General features: G+C 39.3%; 1 protein-coding gene across 5 annotated transcripts in view; it reads left to right on the top strand.

Moving 5' to 3' along the window:
* LOC139170600 (uncharacterized) overlaps nucleotides 1–19,232 on the top strand; it is an 80,164-nt gene extending 60,932 nt beyond the window's left edge. For 4 of the 5 annotated variants that reach the window (XM_070758041.1, XM_070758039.1, XM_070758040.1 and 1 more), the window contains 13 exons: nucleotides 2,114–2,187; nucleotides 2,647–2,715; nucleotides 4,643–4,711; nucleotides 5,322–5,348; nucleotides 5,925–6,002; nucleotides 8,981–9,013; nucleotides 9,972–10,007; nucleotides 13,004–13,021; nucleotides 14,463–14,516; nucleotides 15,698–15,718; nucleotides 17,751–17,871; nucleotides 18,108–18,133; nucleotides 18,819–19,232. In XM_070758041.1, the coding sequence (XP_070614142.1) occupies nucleotides 2,128–2,187; nucleotides 2,647–2,715; nucleotides 4,643–4,711; nucleotides 5,322–5,348; nucleotides 5,925–6,002; nucleotides 8,981–9,013; nucleotides 9,972–10,007; nucleotides 13,004–13,021; nucleotides 14,463–14,516; nucleotides 15,698–15,718; nucleotides 17,751–17,858 (573 nt within the window). In that variant the 5' untranslated portion in view covers nucleotides 2,114–2,127 and the 3' untranslated portion in view covers nucleotides 17,859–17,871; nucleotides 18,108–18,133; nucleotides 18,819–19,232. The remainder of the gene's footprint in view (nucleotides 1–2,113; nucleotides 2,188–2,646; nucleotides 2,716–4,642; nucleotides 4,712–5,321; nucleotides 5,349–5,924; nucleotides 6,003–8,980; nucleotides 9,014–9,971; nucleotides 10,008–13,003; nucleotides 13,022–14,462; nucleotides 14,517–15,697; nucleotides 15,719–17,750; nucleotides 17,872–18,107; nucleotides 18,134–18,818) is intronic. The other variant, XM_070758036.1, reaches the window with a different exon arrangement.
* The last annotated feature ends 90 nt before the right edge of the window (nucleotides 19,233–19,322 follow it).

A 19,322-nucleotide genomic window follows, 5' to 3' on the forward strand; every position in this document is an offset into this window, starting at 1 on the left:
TCACTCTGCTAAACAAATAATTCCCTCAACACTGTCAAACTTTTTACTAAGTCTGCTCTTCTATTTCTACTAGTTTTTTCTCATCGTTCCTATCATCCTTTTCCTCCCACTTAGGACTGTAACTTGTTGCTTGTATCCTAAGATTTATATTAATATTGATTTTTTTTCCTCATTGCTTATTTGACCCCTATAACCATCATTAAGTATTGTACCACATAATTCTTGAGAAATTTATCTTTTTCTTTTATGTACCATGAGAGCATCTGCACCAAAGACAAATTCCTTGTGTGTCCAATTACACTTGGCCAATAAAGAATTCTATTCTATTCTATTCGTCACTTTGTTCAAACTTTTGGCAGTTTTCCAAGCCATTCTCTTTACACGCAAGCAATCTGAAAAAGAGGATAACAGTAGCCTACCTATGAGTTGTAGGAAAGGGGGGGGAGTCAACTACAGATACTAGATAGCTACATCCAAAAGCATTAAAATGATGAAAACTTGGTGAGAATACAAACGTCTTGAGCTATTATGAGATATTATGAGGTGTGCCTTTCGTCCCCTGTCCAATTGTCTTTCCTTTCTCTCACTTATCATATATATTTTCTTTCTTTCATATATCCTCTCCTCTAAGTTCACTTTACCCTTATATATATTACTACATGTCTATTTTTCTTCCTATGTATTTGTGTATTGGACAAATAAATGAATAAATAAATAAATAAAATAAATAAATAAAATGTTGGCAGTTTGGTTTCAAATATTGTAAGGCCTTATGAGATGACACCAAAATCTCATAAATTCTAAAAGGCTTATATTTTTATGCCTGCTTAGGATTCCTGATAGTTTCTTTCCAAAGTGGATTTGAATCTGATGCATTGTGGGAGTTAGCCAAGGATGCTCCTATTGACTGCTTGATAGTTCATAGAATGTTACCAAAAAAATTCAGATAGCAATAGCAGTATTTCTACTCTGAGCTATATCTAAAACTGAGTTTTATAAAAATCACTTTTACTGTTTGGTATTCAGTGGGGGGTTTCAATTTTTTTTCCACTGGCGGTTCTGTGGGTGTAGTTTGGTGGGCGTGGCTTGGCTTGGGGGTGTGGCAGGGGAAGGATACTGCAAAAACCTATTTTTCCCCAATCAGCTGGGACTCAGGAGGCAGAGAATTGATGGGGACAGGGCCACTCAGAGGTGGTATTTACTGGTTTTCCGAACTCAAAATTTCAGCTACTAGTTCTCCAGAACTGGTCAGAACCTGCTGAAACCCACATCTGTTGGTATTTCATAAAATACAACAAAAGAATCAGATATGAATAGTATTTCCACAGCTAAGAACTACTACCTGTATTTCCCCAAAAATAAGACCCTTATACACTGCTCAAAAAAATAAAGGGAACAGTTAAACAACACAATATAACCTAAAGTAAATCAAACCTCTCTGAAATCAAATTGTCCACTTAGGAAGCAACACTGATTGACAATCAATTTTACATGCTGTTGTTGTCACATTCAACTTTGTTGAGAACAAAGTATTCAATGAGAATATTTCATTCACTAAGATCTACTTTGTGTTAGAGTGTTCCCTTTATTTTTTTGAGCAGTATTATTTTTTGAACCCTGAAATAAGCGTTTGGCTTTATTTCCATGTATTCAAAGGCCGATTGAGTTTATTATCAGGGGATGCCTTAATAGGAAAGTGAACACAAGAACAAGGGGGCACAATCTGAGGTTAGTTGGGAGAAAGATTATTTATTTTACTGAAAGAGTAGTAGATCCTTGGAACAAACTTCCCACAGACATGGTTGGCAAATCCACAGGAACTTAATTTAAACATGCCTGTGATAAACATAGATCCATCCTAAGATAAAATACAGGAAATAGTATAAAGGCAGACTAGATGGACCATGAGATATTTTTCTGCCGTCAGTCTTCTATGTTTCTATGTCTTATTTGGGGGAAAACAGGGTAGTAAGAACTGATTCAGAGACTATTTAAAATATTTAAGATATTTAAAAGAAACAAATCCATTAATACATTTGTCAGGACTGGCAAAGTTTGAGAGCAACCAAAAGCAAAGAGTAATTTGAATTATTTCTGTGTTATATCATTTTAGGTTTCCCTATCAACATGAAACTCTTGATTCTTGTTGCCTGCCTTCTGAATGTGGTGCTTACAGTCCCTGTCGGGGTAAGAAAGAATTAAAGTGACAGCTACCTTAAACGGAGTTAAGCACCTGGTGATTTCAAGAATAAATTAAGTAGCTTTAAGTTGAAGTAGTTTGTCGTTGCTTTTAAGATTGTTTCTTCAACTTCTCAATGCAACCTCCAACTTTGGGACAGGGTGAAATGTTTCCGGTTTGCTCGTGCCTATTGGACATTGGAGAGCTGGTCACAAATAATGTTAATGTTAATGATGATGATGATGATGATGATGATGATAATAAATTAAATTTGTAGATCCATTTGTAAAATTTCCCCCAGATTTCATAAAACTCCGAATCTCCGAATTCATTGTAAATCTATTCAATTCAGCACAATCCACAATCTTTGGATCTAATCCATATTCTTGAAAACAGGGGAGGGAGACCATTCCATTTTCCATCATTTTGGCTCTCTGCTTACCTTTGTCCTTTTTTTATCCATGTAGGATAGACACTCAACAAGAGTCACAAAGAGACCGGAAACAGAACATCATGGTGTCAGAAGACGTCTTGAGGTAAATCCCACTCCCCTGACCAATTCCTATTTTATTATTATTATTTTTATTATTTATTAGATTTGTATGCTGCCCCTCTCCGTAGACTCGGGGCGGCTTACAGCAATGATAAAAACAATATATAATGACAAATCTAATACTTAGTTTTGTCACAAATGTGTGTGAGAATAAGTTTCATACTATTCCCTTTTTTTTTTACATCAGGCATGTCCAATCCCTGGCCCATGAACCAGTAGTGGGTTTCGAAACCTGTTGCTAGTGGTTCACCCATGCTTGCTCGCACATGACGCTTCTGTGCAGTCAGTCAGTAGTGAGCTGCTGCATGGATGGTGCAGTGCGCAGTCCCGGTTGGAAAAACAGAGATGGCCATGCATCTCTGTGTTCTTGACACATGCCCATGCGCCCCCGTGCAATATTCAGCTTCTGCGCATGTGCAGGAAGCGAAATCTTGCATGAAGATGCTCGTGCATGAGAGATTTCGCCAGGGGGTGTTTGCTTTTGCACAAGCAAAGAAATCACTCAAGAGCATCCTCATGTGAGATTTCACTTCTTGCGCAAGTGCAGAAGCCAAATTTAATGCCCACGCCCGTCACCAAGAGTGTACCAGTAGCGCCAGCAACGAGCAGCCCGTCACTGATGCGGGTGGGTGGAGCCTCCCACCACAACCACTACCATTTTGCAGAACTGGGTTGAACTGGGAACAACCATGGACAGCTAGTAAGGTGACCCCAGAAGAAAATAATTAAAAATACATTAAAAGGGAAGCTTGTTATATATTACATATTTTATGTGTGGACCAAGATAATACTCCTTCACTCAAAGCTTTTTGGGGGTGGGTATAAAGATTTTTTTAATTTTTCTGCACCTTAAAACATACATAAATAGAAACACATATGGCATCATAATCAATCATATCTGTAAATACACTCATACCTTGATATCTAACGCTGTATATATATATAAAAACATCTTGTATAGCAAATTAAAAATCTAGCAACTAAATCGTATCTAATTTAAAAAGAAAGACTAATCTTAATCTAAAATAGAAAAAGGGAAAAAAAGAACAATACACCAAAATATAAAGATTAAAAAATTGCATGCATTTTTTTATAATTTCTAATATTCATATTCATAAGTCTTAACTGCTTTAAGTCTGTGTTATATAATTTATCTAATACTGCCACCATTTGTCTTTTTGTCATCCAGGTTTTTACAAACGTGTCTCTAATTCTTTTACATTACTTTCAAAGTGCTTATAAATTTGTCGATTTATATTTTCAATCCATTCGTAAATTTTTCTCCAGTTTTCATAAAACTTCAAATCTTCTTTATCTTTAATTTTCATTGTAAATCGATTCAATTCAGCACAATCCATAATCTTCGGACCTAATTCAGTTCTGGAGACCTCACCTACAAAAAGATATTGACAAAATTGAACGGGTCCAAAGACGGGCTACAAGAATGGTGGAAGGTCTTAAGCATAAAACGTATCAGGAAAGACTTAATGAACTCAATCTGTATAGTCTGGAGGACAGAAGGAAAAGGGGGGACATGATCAAAACATTTAAATATGTTAAAGGGTTAAATAAGGTCCAGGAGGGAAGTGTTTTTAATAGGAAAGTGAACACAAGAACAAGGGGACACAATCTGAAGTTAGTTGGGGGAAAGATCAAAAGCAACATGAGAAAATATTATTTCAGTGAAAGAGTAGTAAATCCTTGGAACAAACTTCCAGCAGACGTGGTAGATAAATCCACAGTAACTGAATTTAAACATGCCTGGGAGAAACATAGATCCATCCTGAGATAAAATACAGGAAATAGTATAAGGACAGACTAAATGGACCAGGAGGTCTTTTTCTGCCGTCAGTCTTCTATCTTTCTATGTTTCTATGTTACTTACCTTTGTTCTTTTTTAATCCATAAAGGAAAGACACTCAACAAGAGTCACAAAGAGACCGGAAACAGAACATCATGGTGTCAGAAGACGTGTTGAGGTAAATCCCACTCCCCTGACCAATTCCTATTTTGTCACAAATGTGTGCAAAAATAAGTTTCACACTACTCCCTTTTTTTATTTATTTATTACTTGGATTTGTATGGATTTTAACATCAGGCATGTCCAATCGCTGGCCCATGAACCAGTAGTGGGTTCTAAAACCTGTTGCTAGTGATTCACCTACATGTGTTCGCATGTGACGCTTCTGTGCATGCGGTGGGAGGAGCCTCCCGCCATCACTGTTACCAGTTTGCAAAACTGGGTCGAACTGGGAGCAGCCCACTGCTGCTGGACAGCTAGTAATGTGGCCTCACAAGAAAATATAAAAAATACAGTGATACCTCGTCTTACGAAGTTAATAGGTTCCAGGAGGAGGTTCTTAAGGTGAAAAGTTCGTAAGACGAAACAATGCTTCCCATAGGAATCAATGGAAAAGCGATTAATGCGTGCAAGCCCAAAATTCACCCCTTTTGGTTGAAATGGTTTGAAATGGTTCAAATGGCTCTCTGGGTGTCTAAGGTTGCTGACCCCGATCTAGTCTATGATAATAAAGGGATGTTTCCCGAAAGCTCTGTTCTAACTCTATTTTACTCTCTCTTTTTTAACAGAGATCAGCAAGTGCCTCCAGTGAAGTGGTAAATTGTTTATTTGCTATAATTTCCTAACAGCTAATGCATTGGGGTTAGATGAACATATACCCTGTAATGACTCCACAGTTGGGGCTATGATATAGTGACACACACACATGGCAGTAGAGAGAAAACTCTAAACACCATATAGTGGTCATCTAATTTGAAGCTGAGATCTTATACCCAATTCTGAAAGGAGTTTTTGGGATAATATAAATGTTCTTTTATCCTGCCTGTTAGAATAGCCACATTAGCACAGGGGTTACAGATTTTTCTCCTTCAAACAGAGAAAAGTCTTTCTTCCTTTCTTTCTTTTTCTCTTTCTTTCCTTCCTTCCTTCCTTCCTTCTTTCTTTCTTTCTTTCCTTCCTTCCTTCTTTCTTTCTTTCTTTCTTTCTTATTAAAGCCCCTTTGTGACTTGTGGACTTCAACTCCCAGAATTCCTGAGACAGCCATGATTTTCTGGCTGGGGAATTCTGGGAGCTGAAGTTCACACATTCTTCCAGTTGCCAAGATTAAGAAGACTGCGCTAGAATTCTAACTTATTAAGAAGAATGACAATGGTGCCGTTATATCTCCACAGCGCATGGGTCGCCTCCTACCCCCTCGACAACAGCAAGATGTCCCTATAGGGATGAACATACCTTCTTTGCCAATACCGGTAACACCATCACCATCTTTTCATTGCAATGACATAAGTTGTACTTAACGAAACAGAAGAATCTACTGATGTATTATTATTATTATTATTATTATTATTATTATTATTAGTTAGATTTGTATGCCGCCCCTCTCCGCAGACTCGCAGTAGTAGATCTACTGGACCATGTTCAGACAGGGTTCATATGTCATAGATGACAAAAGACGACTTGGGACAGCAGGATATTTTGTGATGAGCTTGGCAGATCAAGGATGGGACTCTCCAGACCATGGTGCACATAGAGCCTGCCATATTTTCTACTTTAGGATTCCCCTTTGCATTTGAGAGCAGTCAGGATTCAGGCCCGGCTACAGCATGGAAACTGCTTTGGTCGCGCTGATGGATGATCTCTGGCGGGCCCGGGACAGGGGTTTATCCTCTGTCCTGGTGCTTCTTGACCTCTCAGCGGCTTTCGATACCATCGACCATGGTATCCTTCTGCGCCGGCTGGAGGGGTTGGGAGTGTGAGGCACTGTCCTTCAGTGGTTCTCTTCCTACCTCTCTGGTCGGTCGCAGTCGCTGTTAGTGGAGGGTCAGAGGTCGACCTCTAGGTTACTCCCTTGTGGGGTGCCTCAGGGGTCGGTCCTCTCCCCCCTACTATTTAATATCTACATGAAACCGCTGGGTGAGATCATCCAAGGGCATGGGGTGAGGTATCATCAGTATGCAGATGATACCCAGCTCTACATCTCCACCCCTTGTCCAGTCAGCGAAGCAGTGGAAGTGATGTGCCGGTGCCTGGAGGCTGTTGGGGTCTGGATGGGTGTCAACAGCCTCAAGTTCAACCCGGATAAGACGGAGTGGCTGTGGGTTTTGCCTCCCAAGGACAATTCCATCTGTCCATCCATTACCCTGGGGGGGGAGTCACTAACCCCCTCAGAGAGGGTTCGCAACTTGGGCGTCCTCCTCGATCCACAGCTCACATTAGAGAACCATCTTTCAGCTGTGGCGAGGGGGGCGTTTGCCCAGGTTCGCCTGGTGCGCCAGTTGCTACCCTACTTGGACCGGGAGTCACTGCTCACAGTCACTCATGCCCTCATCACCTCGAGGTTCGACTACTGTAACGCTCTCTACATGGGGCTACCTTTGAAGAGTGTTCAGAAACTTCAGATCGTGCAGAACGCAGCTGCGAGAGCAATCATGGGCTTTCCCAAATATGCCCATGTTACACCAACACTCCGCAGTCTGCATTGGTTGCCGATCGGTTTCCGATCACAATTCAAAGTTTTGGTTATGACCTATAAAGCCCTTCATGGCACTGGACCAGATTATCTCCGGGACCGCCTTCTGCCGCATGAATCCCAGCGACCAGTTAGGTCCCACAGAGTTGGCCTTCTCCGGGTCCCCTCAACTAAACAGTGTCGCTTGGCGGGACCCAGGGGAAGAGCCTTCTCTGTGGCAGCCCCGACCCTTTGGAACCAACTCCCCCCAGATATCAGAGTTGCCCCCACCCTCCTTGCCTTTCGTAAGCTCCTTAAAACCCACCTCTGTCGTCAGGCATGGGGGAATTGACATGTTCCCTCCCCCTAGTCTTATAAAATTTATGCATGGTACGCTAGTGTGTATGATTGGTTTTAATTTGTGGTGTTTTTTAAATTAACTTAAATATTAGATTTGTTTTACATTGTATTGTTATTGCTGTGAGCCGGCCCGAGTCTGCGGAGAGGGGCGGCATACAAATCTGATTAAACTTAAACTTAAACTTAAACTGCTTCTATTGTAGAGCTGGTCAAAGCCTTTTTAGCTAAGAGCTGCCAATCCAGAGGCTTTGGCAATATTCATAAGAAAAGGTTTCTGTCCAGAGACAGATCATTCAAAAGATCTAATTTAGGGGTGAAATTCAAAAAAATTCCCTACCCTTTCTGTGGGCGCGGCTTGGTGGGCTTGTCAGGGGGAGGATACTGCAAAATCTCCATTCCCACCCCACCCAAGGGGAAAGATACTGCAAACTCCAGATTCCCACCCCACTCTGGGTCCAGCCACAGGTGGCATTTGCCAGTTCTCCAGACGACTCAAAATTTCCAATACTGGTTCTCCAGAACCTGTCAGAACCTGCTGAATTTCACCTTGGTCTAATTACAGAAAAGCAGGTATCTACTGATTGATGGACTGAGGTCTACTCGACGAGTATGCTAAGATTTGTATATCATTGCTATCGCTAGATGGCACTGTAGTATCAAGCAACTCACGCGGATGAAGTCCATGACAGCTTTTCCAAGTCAGATTCCACCTGTCCTGTGAAGGAGGATGGAGGAGAGGAACCCAGAAATTGCTCAGCGTTTTGCTAAGCAGTGTTTTTGGCAATTTGTAAGCCTCTTATTTGACAGCATATATTCAACCGCCAATATCTTCGGAGAGGGGCGGCATACAAATCTAAGTAATAAATAAATAAATAAATATTCTGGTGGAGGGTTCTCCAATCCTGGCAACTTTAAGGCTGGCAGATTTCAACTCCCAGAAAGACTTAATGAACTCAATCTGTATAGTCTGGAAGACAGAAGGAAAAGGGGGGACGTGATTGAAATATTTTAAATATGTTAAAGGCTTAAATAAGGTTCAGGAGGGAAGTGTTTTTAATAGGAAAGTGAACACCTGAACAAGGGGCCACCATCTGAGGTTAGTTGGGGGGGGGGAATAATATTTTACTGAAAGAGTAGTAGATGCTTGGAAGAAACTTCCAGCAGATGTAGTAGATAAATCCACAGTAACTGAATTTAAACATGCCTGGGATAAACATAGACCCATCCTAAGATAAAATACAGGAAAGAGTGTAAGGGCAGACTAAAGACTGCATGAGGTCTTTTTCTGCTGTCAATCTTCTATGTTTCTGTGCTTCTATGTCACTAAATAAACTGTGGTAAGTCAAGGGCTGCTTCTAAGTTCTGCCATATGCTTTTGTGTCTTATTTGACTGATTTCTATATTCATTTGATCTTACAGATTCCTATACCAGTGCCTCTTGACCCAACTGCGGTATGAGATAATTGCAATCATTTGAGGGGTGAAGGGAGAGGGAAAGGATAATAATCTTTCACTAGCTTCAAAACTGTGCCAGTAGTAGTAGATGCTTGGAACAAACTTTCAGCAGACGTGGTTGGTAAATCCACAGGAAGTGAATTTATGCATGCCTGGGATAAACATAGATCCCTCCTAAGATAAAATACAGGAAATAGTATCAGGGCATGACTTTCAACAATCGACATGTTAAACCAGCGGTGAAATCTACTTACCTCTCCTACTAGTTTGGAGATGTGCTCATGTCTCACTGTCTCACACACTCTTTCACACTCTGTGCATGCGCAGAAGGCTTTGTGCATGCGCAAAGAATAGAAAACAAGAAAATGGTGATATCCTGGTGGGTGGGTGGAGCCTCTCACTGCCGCCACTACTGGTTCTCTGAAACACCGGTGGCCGCCATTACCGGTACTTGAACCGATAGCTTTCTGCCCCTGTGTTAAACATACAAATTATTATTATTAAATTTGATGGAATTATTCCTTAAAGGGTCTAGAACAGTGGTTTTCAACCTTTCTAATGCCGCGACCCCTTAATACAGTTCCTCATATTGTGGTGACCCCCAACCATAAGTCTAGCGCCAATTCTCCCAACGGAGCTTTAAGCTGATTGGCCGGAAGGTCAGAGGGGCACCCCCGCTGTAAAAGCCTGATTGGTCAGATTGTAAAAATATGTTCCAAGGCGCCAGGATAGAAGCTTTAGTTCCTAACATCATGGCCTTTTCCCATGGTCTTAGGCGACCCCCAAAGGGTCCCGACCCCCAGGTTGAGACAATGCCATTTCCTATCTCTTCGCACAATTCATGCATGCAAAAAAAATGTGGCATCTAGAATAAAATGGCAGCATGGCTTCACTCAGAGGGGCATAGCAGTAGGAAGCGCACTGAACTGATCGACATGTGTCTTGTTTTCTTTAGATAAATGCAGCAGGGATGCCGATTGCTCAATACCTAGTAAGACCATTTCTCATTATTCATTTTGCATTGTTTCTGTCTAGGCTGGCACGCAAAAACATTTATCTTATTTTTATTTATTTTATTTATTTGTTTTGTCCAATACACAATAATACACAATGAGGAATTCTAGAGGAAATAACCAGGTAGAATGTATTAAAGGGGGAATAGAGGAGAAAATAAAAGAGTGAAATATAACTATGAGAGAATAGCAGAAAAAGATGTAGGTATAGAAGAGAAGATATAGGAGATTTATGAGAGACTATAGGACAGAGGACGGAAGGCACTCTGGTGCACTTATGTCCGCCCATTACTGACCTCTTAGGAACTTGGAGAGGTCAACCATGGATAGTCTAAGAGTAAAGTGTTGGGGGTTAGGGAATGACACTATGGAGTCCGGTAATGAGTTCCACGCTTCGACAACTCGATTAGTAAAGTCGTATTTTTTACAGTCAAGTTTGGAGAGGTTAATATTAAGCTTGTATCTGTTGTGGGTTCTTGTGTTATTGTGGTTGAAGCATTTCTGCATTGCAAATTGACAACAATCTGCTACCAAAAAACCTGTCAAGTCGTTTTGAAAAAAAAAAAAAGTTTGAGCATTCAGTAGACCCAGGTCTCCAACCTTGGTCACTTTAAGACCTGTGGACTTCAACTTCTGGAAATCCCTAACCAGCCATGCTGGCAGAGGAATTCTGGGAGTTGAAGTCCTCAGGTCTTAAAGATGTCAAGACTGCACATCCATCATATTGACCAGGGCTGCCAAATTCCCAGCTCACTGGTTGGATGCATCATGTCCTGGCCACGCCCCACACCCGATTTAGCGAAAAGGGAAGGAAAGTTTCGGTACGTCATGTGACAACGCCATGATGCCTTGCGTTTTGACACCCCTGCTGTAGATGTTCTACAATTCATTTTACTTCCCTGTTTTATATCTTCTCTGGTGTGTCAAAACTACAACCCTCCCATTTCGACAATTCAAGAGGAGGCCAGCTGAAAAAACAATTGCCATAAACAATGGAAGTCCCTGGGCTTCTTGAACAGAGCAAAATAATTCACCAAAACTAGGATGAAGATGGGCAGAATATAATTAACTCTTCCCTCTTCTGGTTGAATTTTTTTTTGGAATAATTTCCACATAACTCATATTAAAAAATTATATTAGTTAATATAAAAACTGCCCCGAATCCGAGAGGAGAAGGGCGGCTGATAAATCTAATTAATAAATAATAATAAATAATAATAAAACACAAAGGAAATTTTTTTTCACATAACTTATGACCATAGGTGGAAGGGTTTAATCCTTCTAATTAATCACTTAGTGTTGCCTGTGTCTCAACTCATACAGAGCCTTCTCTATCTCTATAGAGATTTCCTTCTGGGTCCAATTCAAGGTGCTGGTTGTTACCCTCAAAGCCCTACATGGCCTCGGATCAGGTTATTTGAAGGACTATCTTTTCCAACTACCCGACCCACCAGAGCGGGGAGGCAGGGAATGCTACGGGTCCCCTCTCCTAAGGAGATTCATCTAGCAGGACCAGGAAGAAGAGCCTTCTCCGTGGTGGCTCCCTCCTTGGAACATCATCCCTGCGGAGATACGATTGGCCCAACTTTGATATTGTTGCTCAAAGCTCTGAAGACCCGGCTTTGCCAATGAGGCTGGGGACCCCAGAGTCGGATGGAGCCCATCAAACGGCTCATTTGATTCTGAGCAGTTTACAATGTCAGCATATTGCCCTCCAACAATCTTACATTGGGTTTTTATCCTCGTAAGTTGCCTGGAGTCAGTGAGGATGAGTTGGGTTGGTTTAGTTTTAGTTTCAGTTTCAGTTTTAGTTTTAGCTACTTTTAGTTTTAGTTTTAGCTACTTTTAGTTTCAGTTTTAGTTTTAGTTACTTTTAGTTTTAGTTTTAGTTACTTTTAGTTTTCGTTTAAGTTTTAGCTACTTTTAGTTTAGTTTTAGTTTTAGTTACTTTTAGTTTTAGTTTTAGTTACTTTTAGTTTCAGTTTCAGTTTCAGTTTTAGTTTTGCTTAGTTTATTTTAGCTTAGTTTATTTTAGCTTAGCTTAGTTTAGCTTAGTTTAGTTCAGCTCAGCTCAGCTTAGTTATGTTTGTTTGTTTGTTTGTTTGTTTGTTATTTATTTGACTTATCTGCCGCCAAATCCCACAGGACTCAGGGCGGCTTACAACAATAGCAATACAGTACATAAGTTAAGTCAAATATTAAAAGCAATAAAACCCCATTAAGTTAATCCATCAATTAATAACAGTAAAACATCATAGAGCCAGGCGTCCAAATAACTTGTCTTAAATAAATAAAGAGCCATTGTAATTCCCTTTCAAAAGTTGCTTATGTACCGCCCACGGATGCCATCTCACCAGGCAGACTTTCCAAAAAGGGGCAGAGAGCAGAGGATGAGATTGGTCTTCGCTGCCGTAAAGCAAAATTACCAGGGATGAGTAAAAATATAAAACACCCCATATTTATCGATGAGGAAACCAATTGTATATTTGCATAGGCGAAGAAGATGTTTCCGTGTTATTTACACTTTCCCAAGCTGAAACCTGGCACTGACACCGATGCCAAGTGTTATCTTTAACTCCATTAACAACACCCATTCATTTTAATAAGCTCAATATATAGTAAGAATTGAAACGGGAAGAGGCAGCTCGGGGCAAATTGAAAAGCGTTTCTTCCATAAGATGAGGAGAGATGCCAAGTTTCCACAAATATAATTAAACCCCCACGAAATTCACTCTGCAGCTCAGCAATCTGTGGGAAGAGGAAGTCGTTATGTATTTGTCTGAAAATTGTACTGGCCAGGGTGAAATTATATTGGTAAACTGGTATATTTGTCTAAAATTGTATAATGTCCCCTGCAGGAGTTGCATTAGAAAGACCTCCAAGGTTGTTTCCAACTCTTGTTATTCTGGATGTGAATATCATAGTCCTATTTCATGAGATATGAATTTTTCTCTCTTTTTCTGCTCTCTTCTAGGTTCCAGGGCCTGCTCAGGTAAAGCCAATTCATTTCACTCAATCATATTTCAATTGGGAATTTCTGAAGGCCATTTCACTGGCAATTCCAAAGTCTGGTTGTCTTTTTAAGATATCTTACAAAGTGTGATATCTAATTGTCTGGTGTGATAGCTAATTGTAAGGCGACCAATTTCTTTACAATGAAAAGGAGGATGAAAAAAATGTAAGAAAAAAGTACAAAGTAAATAAATGAACCATTTTATTAATTCAAACCAAAATACACTAATTATGCTTGCATTCCTTTTAATTATTTAATTAAACGAATATTTTTTTCCATTGAATGGATATTTTTTGTCAGTATATCATTTCTAACAATATATTTGAAATACATATTTAATTATTTTACACTGTGTTGAAAAGCGGGTTGTTATACAATTGAATTAATGAATTAGTAAAACGTGAATTCACTGAGAAAGAAATAATTTCATATTTCCGTTAGCACTAAACACAAAGTATAATATAGAGGCAATGGTGGGAGATGAGTGCGAGGCATGTGTAGTTCTCCTGTGCTCTGCGCATGCGTTTCGTAGTCGCGTATTTCTGAACTTTGCCATCACATGACGCGTAACAGTTCGGCGCGGCATCTCTGAATACAGAGATTAACAGATTAGTTTTAAAATATCAAAAAAGTGGACAGGTGGGAAGATACTTTTTGAGGAAGGACAGAACCTACAAAAGAAGGAGTGTCCTCCCTTAGTAATTGTCAAATACCATACAAAAAAACTATTAAAAAACTGTCAAACCATAAGTCTGCACTACTATTACTACTAGTATTTTCTCATCATTCCTCTCACCCATTTCCTCCCATGTTGACTGTATGACTGTAACTTGTTGCTTGTATCTTTATGATTTGTATTAATATTGATTGTTTCCTCATTGCTTATTTGACCCCTATGACAATCATGAAGTGTTGTACCACATGATTCTTGACAAATGTCTCTTTTTCTTTTATGTACACTGAGAGCATCTGCACCAAAGACAAATTCCTTGTGTGTCCAATCACACTTGGCCAATAAAGAATAAAGAATAAGAAAGAATAGATGGCTCAGGCAGCTAAGGACCAGCTACTAGTGGGGCAATAATGGGTCTCACTTACTTTTGCTACTAGTTCGGAGATGTACGTCGCAGATTATCTGGGATGACATATAGGCAGTGGGCGGAGCCTCTCGCCACCGCCGCTACCGGTTCGCCAGAACCAGAGCGAAATGGTAGCAACCCAGCTATGTTGTGAATATAAGCAACACTCCTGTTTTGGAAAATTCTATACCTCAATATAATTGCCATAGGCCGAGACATCAATGGTTGAGTTTCCCATTCTCAAAGCCACTGAGTTGGGGGCACAGCCTCGTTATGGAAATTCAAAGTACTATACTAATTCTGTGTTTCTTATCTTCCTTTGTCCTTCTGTTTCTTTTTAGTTTTACCCTGGATTTCCTGGAATGGCGGTAAGATCTCCAGTCCAGCATATTCAGGTTACTAAGATCCAAGATTTTACTCAGATAATGTCATATTATCTATCGGTCCAATGAGTAGGACCAACGTTTTATTTTATTTATTTTTATTTTATTTATTTATTTTGTCCAATACACAATAATACACAATGAAGGTTATAGAGGATATAGTAAAGGAGAAATACGAGATATAGGAGAGAATATAGGACAGGGGACAGAAGGCACTCTAGTGCGCTTATGCACGCCCCTTACTGACCTCTTAGGAATCTGGAGAGGTCAACCGTGGATAATCTAAGGGTAAAGTGTTGGGGGTTAGGGGATGATACTACAGAGTCCGGTAATGACTTCCACACTTTGACAACCCGATTACTAAAGTCATAAAAAAAACCTTAATTTCTGAAGTACAAATACTTGTGCAGAGGTTTTAAGGCCTATATATACCCAAAAAGACATTTGGTCCCGCATTTCTAGATTAATGGCAATTCTTTCCAATCCACATTGCTATTTTTCACATCATTTCCTACTCTCCTACACATACCTAGAGTTTTGTGAGAACTGATTGGCCTTTTAAAAAAAATATTTTAGTATCCTCAGGACCTCCAGATGGTTCAAACATGTTGTGGCACCCTAATTATTTTCTTAACACTAATCGTAGGTGTGAAATGGCGGAGTCGTCAGTGATATGATGAGGAAACTATTTAATTAGAAGGGACTTTCGCAAGAAGGAGAAAGCTATGTGCAATGCAAAGCGCATAGTTGTTGCGAGCAAACACTCCCAGTGGCGCTTAATTTGTCAGTTTTGTAAGAGAGTGGAATGCAGATCAACCATATTAATTAGTTTATCATTAAAGACTTGTTCAGAGGTTAAGTCCAGCAGGTTCTGACTGGTACTGGAGAACTAGTAACGTAAATTTTGAATAGTTCAAAGTACCAGTAGCGGAAATTTTGAGTAGTTCAGGGAATTGGCAAATACCACTTCTGGTTAGCCCCAGGGTGGAGTAGGAATAGAGATTTTGCACTATCCCTCCCCCAGGAGTGGGGTGGGAATGAAAACTTTGCACTTTCTTTCCCCCTGCCACACTCACCAAGCCACACTACGCCACGCTACGCCCACCAAGCCACGCCGACAGAACCGGTAGTAAAAAAAGTCAGATTTCACCACTGGATTTGCTATAATAATCTAATATTTACTCTGTTCCTAGGGCTTTCCACCTATCCTAGGGGTAAGTAGTTTATGTTATCTTATATACGTAAAACTCCCCTTCTTGTCCTTATCCAGCTTAAACAGTGCTAGAAATATAAATTTCTGACCATGTAATCATTCCTGCTCCACCTATTGAAGAAAGTGCTCTCCAGGCAGCTTTATCTTACGGTACAGGTAGTCCTCTACTTACGCCCACAATTGGGTCAGTTGCAAAGAAAAGTGATTGTTAAGTGAGTTCTGCCCCATTTTAGTACTTTTGTTTTTAACCATCGCTATTAAGCACATACTGCAGTTGTTACACGGTTCTTATGTGGATCGAGCTTTTCCCATTGATTGTACTTGTTGGAATGGTGGAAGGTCTTAAGCATAAAACGTATCAGGAAAGACTCCATGGACTCAATCTGTATAGTCTGGAGGAGAGAAGGAAAAGGGGGGAACATGATCGAAACATTTAAATATGTTAAAGGGTTAAATAAGGTTCAGGAGGGAAGTGTTTTTAATAGGAAAGTGAACACAAGAACAAGGGGGCACAATCTGAAGTTAGTTGGGGGAAAGATCAAAGGCAACATGAGAAAATATTATTTTACTGAAAGAGTAGTAGATCCTTGGAACAAACTTCCAGCAGATGTGGTTGGTCAATCCACAGTAGCGGAATTTAAACCTGCCTGGGATAAACATAGATCCATCCAAAGATAAAATGCAGGAAATAATATAAGGGCAGACTAGATGGACCAGGAGGTCTTTTTCTGCCGTCAATCTTCTATGTTTCTATGAATGAGAAAGGAAGAGAGGGAGGAAGGAAAGAAGGAAGGAAGAAAGGAAAGAGAAGGAAGAAAGGAAAGAATGAGGAAGGAATGAAAGAAAGAGAAGGAAGGAAGGGAAAGAAGGAAGCAAGAATCCACAGGAACTGAATTGCAACCTGCCTGGGATAAACATAGATCCATCCTAAGATAAAATGCAGGAAATAATATAAGGGCAGACTAGATGGACCAGGAGGTCTTTTTCTGCCGTCAATCTTGTATGTTTCTATGAATGAGAAAGGAAGAGAGGGAGGAAGGAAAGAAGGAAGGAAGAAAGGAAAGAGAAGGAAGAAAGGAAAGAACGAGGAAGGAATGAAAGAAAGAGAAGGAAGGAAGGAAGGGAAAGAAGGAAGCAAGAATCCACAGGAACTGAATTGCAACCTGCCTGGGATAAACATAGATCCATCCTAAGATAAAATACAGGAGACAGTCTCAGGGCAGACTAGATGGACCATAAGGACTTTTTCTGCCGTCAATCTTCTATGTTTCTGTTTCTAAGAAGAAGGCTTCAATTGATGATCACATGTTCAATTGATTGTGTGCTTGCTTTTTATACATATTGGGGTTGCTTTTATGAATTTTTAACCTAAAACTGCAATTAGATTGGTAAATATTAGATTTGTCAATATGTACTGTTTTTTGCCATTGTTGTGAGCTGCCCCGAGTCTGCGGAGAGGGGCGGCATATAAATCCAATAAATCTAATCTAATCTAATAATAATAATAATAATAATAATAATAATAATAATAATAATAAATAAACATAATTAAATAAATAAGCAGGGGCAGTCCCACTTCTTCAACCTTCCTTGGGGTAGGATGGGGGAATTAAAATGGGGCCAATGCCCCAATTTGGAAGCATCCTTTTAGTTCTTACACCATTTGTAGAAAATTGTAATAATATACTGCTCCAAAAAATAAAGGGAACACTCAAATAACACAACCTAGATCTGAATGAATGAGATATTCTCATTGAATACTTCAATTGGACAACTATTCCATTTGCACAACAGCCTGTGAAGTTAACCAGTGTTGCTTCCTAAGTGGTCAGTTTGATTTTACAGAAGTTTGATTTACTTGAAGTTATATTCTGTTCTTTAAGTGTTCCCTTTATTATTGTTTTTTGAGCAGTGCACGTTTGACTTCATTTCTAAAGTCTCAGGCAGGAGAGGATTAAAACCTGTCGGCTCTTAGGGCAAGCGCTTGCTTCAAACTCTTAAATGCAAAACGCAAACCGGCCTTCTCCAACCAGGTATCTTCCCAAATGGCTTGGATGAGAAACCCTAACTGCCCCACAGAGTATCCTGGCTTGGGGAAAGCTAACCGCTTGGAAGATCTCCCTGGACCTCACCAGCTATGACCGTAGAATCCAGGTGAAGCTCTCCCAGCCCCCCACCCCTCAACCCCCCCTACCATCTCAAATAGGGAGCTGTGGTGTCAGTTTTCAAAAAAGAAGGGGAAAAGGCAGAGATCATTAGCAAGGATTGTGGTACATGAAGATAGGATGTTGTTATTCCTCATACAAGGAGCACCCATTTAAGACAGTGAAAGCTAATCTATATGTTGACCTTTCTCATGAGAAATTAAAAAATACTTTTTTCCCCAACAGAAATAGAATCCTTATTGTTGCTCTCGGTATGTATCAAATACTTTTTGGTATTCTGTTGTATTCTTTGTGTCAAGGTTCCAAATATCTGAGATTCAATTCTATTAAATGTTTATGGTCTACAAGATTTGACACCAAAATTATAACTGGGGAAAGTGTCATTTTTATGACCCTATCTCTATCTATCATCTATCAATCTATCAACTATCTGTCATCTATCATTTATCATCTATCATCTATATCTATCAATCTATCATCTATCTACCATTTATCTATTATCTATATCTATCATTTATCACCTATCTATCCATCTATTCATCCATTATCTATATCATCTATCTATCACCTATCTACATCTATTCATCTCTATCATCTATCATCTATCAATCTATCAACTATCTGTCATTTATCATTTATCATCTATATCTATCATCTATCTACCATTTATCATCTATTATCTATATCTATCATTTATCACCTATCTATCCATCTATTCATCCATCATGTATATCATCTATTATCATCTATCTATATCTATTCATCTATATCTATCATCTATCTATCATCTACATCCATCCACCCATCATCTAAGAATCTACCATCAATTTTACCTTAAAATACTAAAAGTAGGAGAGTGTGTATATATATATATATAGATGCGGCATTACAAAATTCAACAGCTGCTCAACTATTAATTGTTTTTTATTCCTAAAGGTGACAATGAAAATGTGAGAGAGTTCATCCAAGACAACTTACCTATTTCTAATTTCCTGCTACAGTGGCCAAACCACAGCTTTAATGCATTCTAAATGCCATATTTACTCTACATGTTTTTAAGAAACTATCTTCGTTTCTCTGATAAAAATGTACATTTCCATTGTGAAGTTATATTCTGAATGTTATGTAAAACCATCTAATGTAAGGCAATGATAATTTCGGTAAAGTACTGAATTCTCTTTCTCAAATCTTAAACTTAACAGAGCTTTTAAAATAATCCATAAGCTTCGATTTGCCAATTAAGCTGGTTTCATTTTACTGAAATGTCTTACAGCTTTCAAGCTAATATATTTTGTAGGGTTTATTGCCTAAATGCATTACTTCTCTAATAAAAAAAACTCGCTACGTAAATAATACAAACCAGTGTAATACATTTATGTTTATGGAACTGAAATGAGCATCATTCATTCTCTCTGAAGCAAAACTGAATGTTCTAGTTTT

The sequence above is a fragment of the Erythrolamprus reginae genome, chromosome 7 (genome assembly GCF_031021105.1).
Source record: "Erythrolamprus reginae isolate rEryReg1 chromosome 7, rEryReg1.hap1, whole genome shotgun sequence".
NCBI lineage: Eukaryota > Metazoa > Chordata > Lepidosauria > Squamata > Dipsadidae > Erythrolamprus > Erythrolamprus reginae.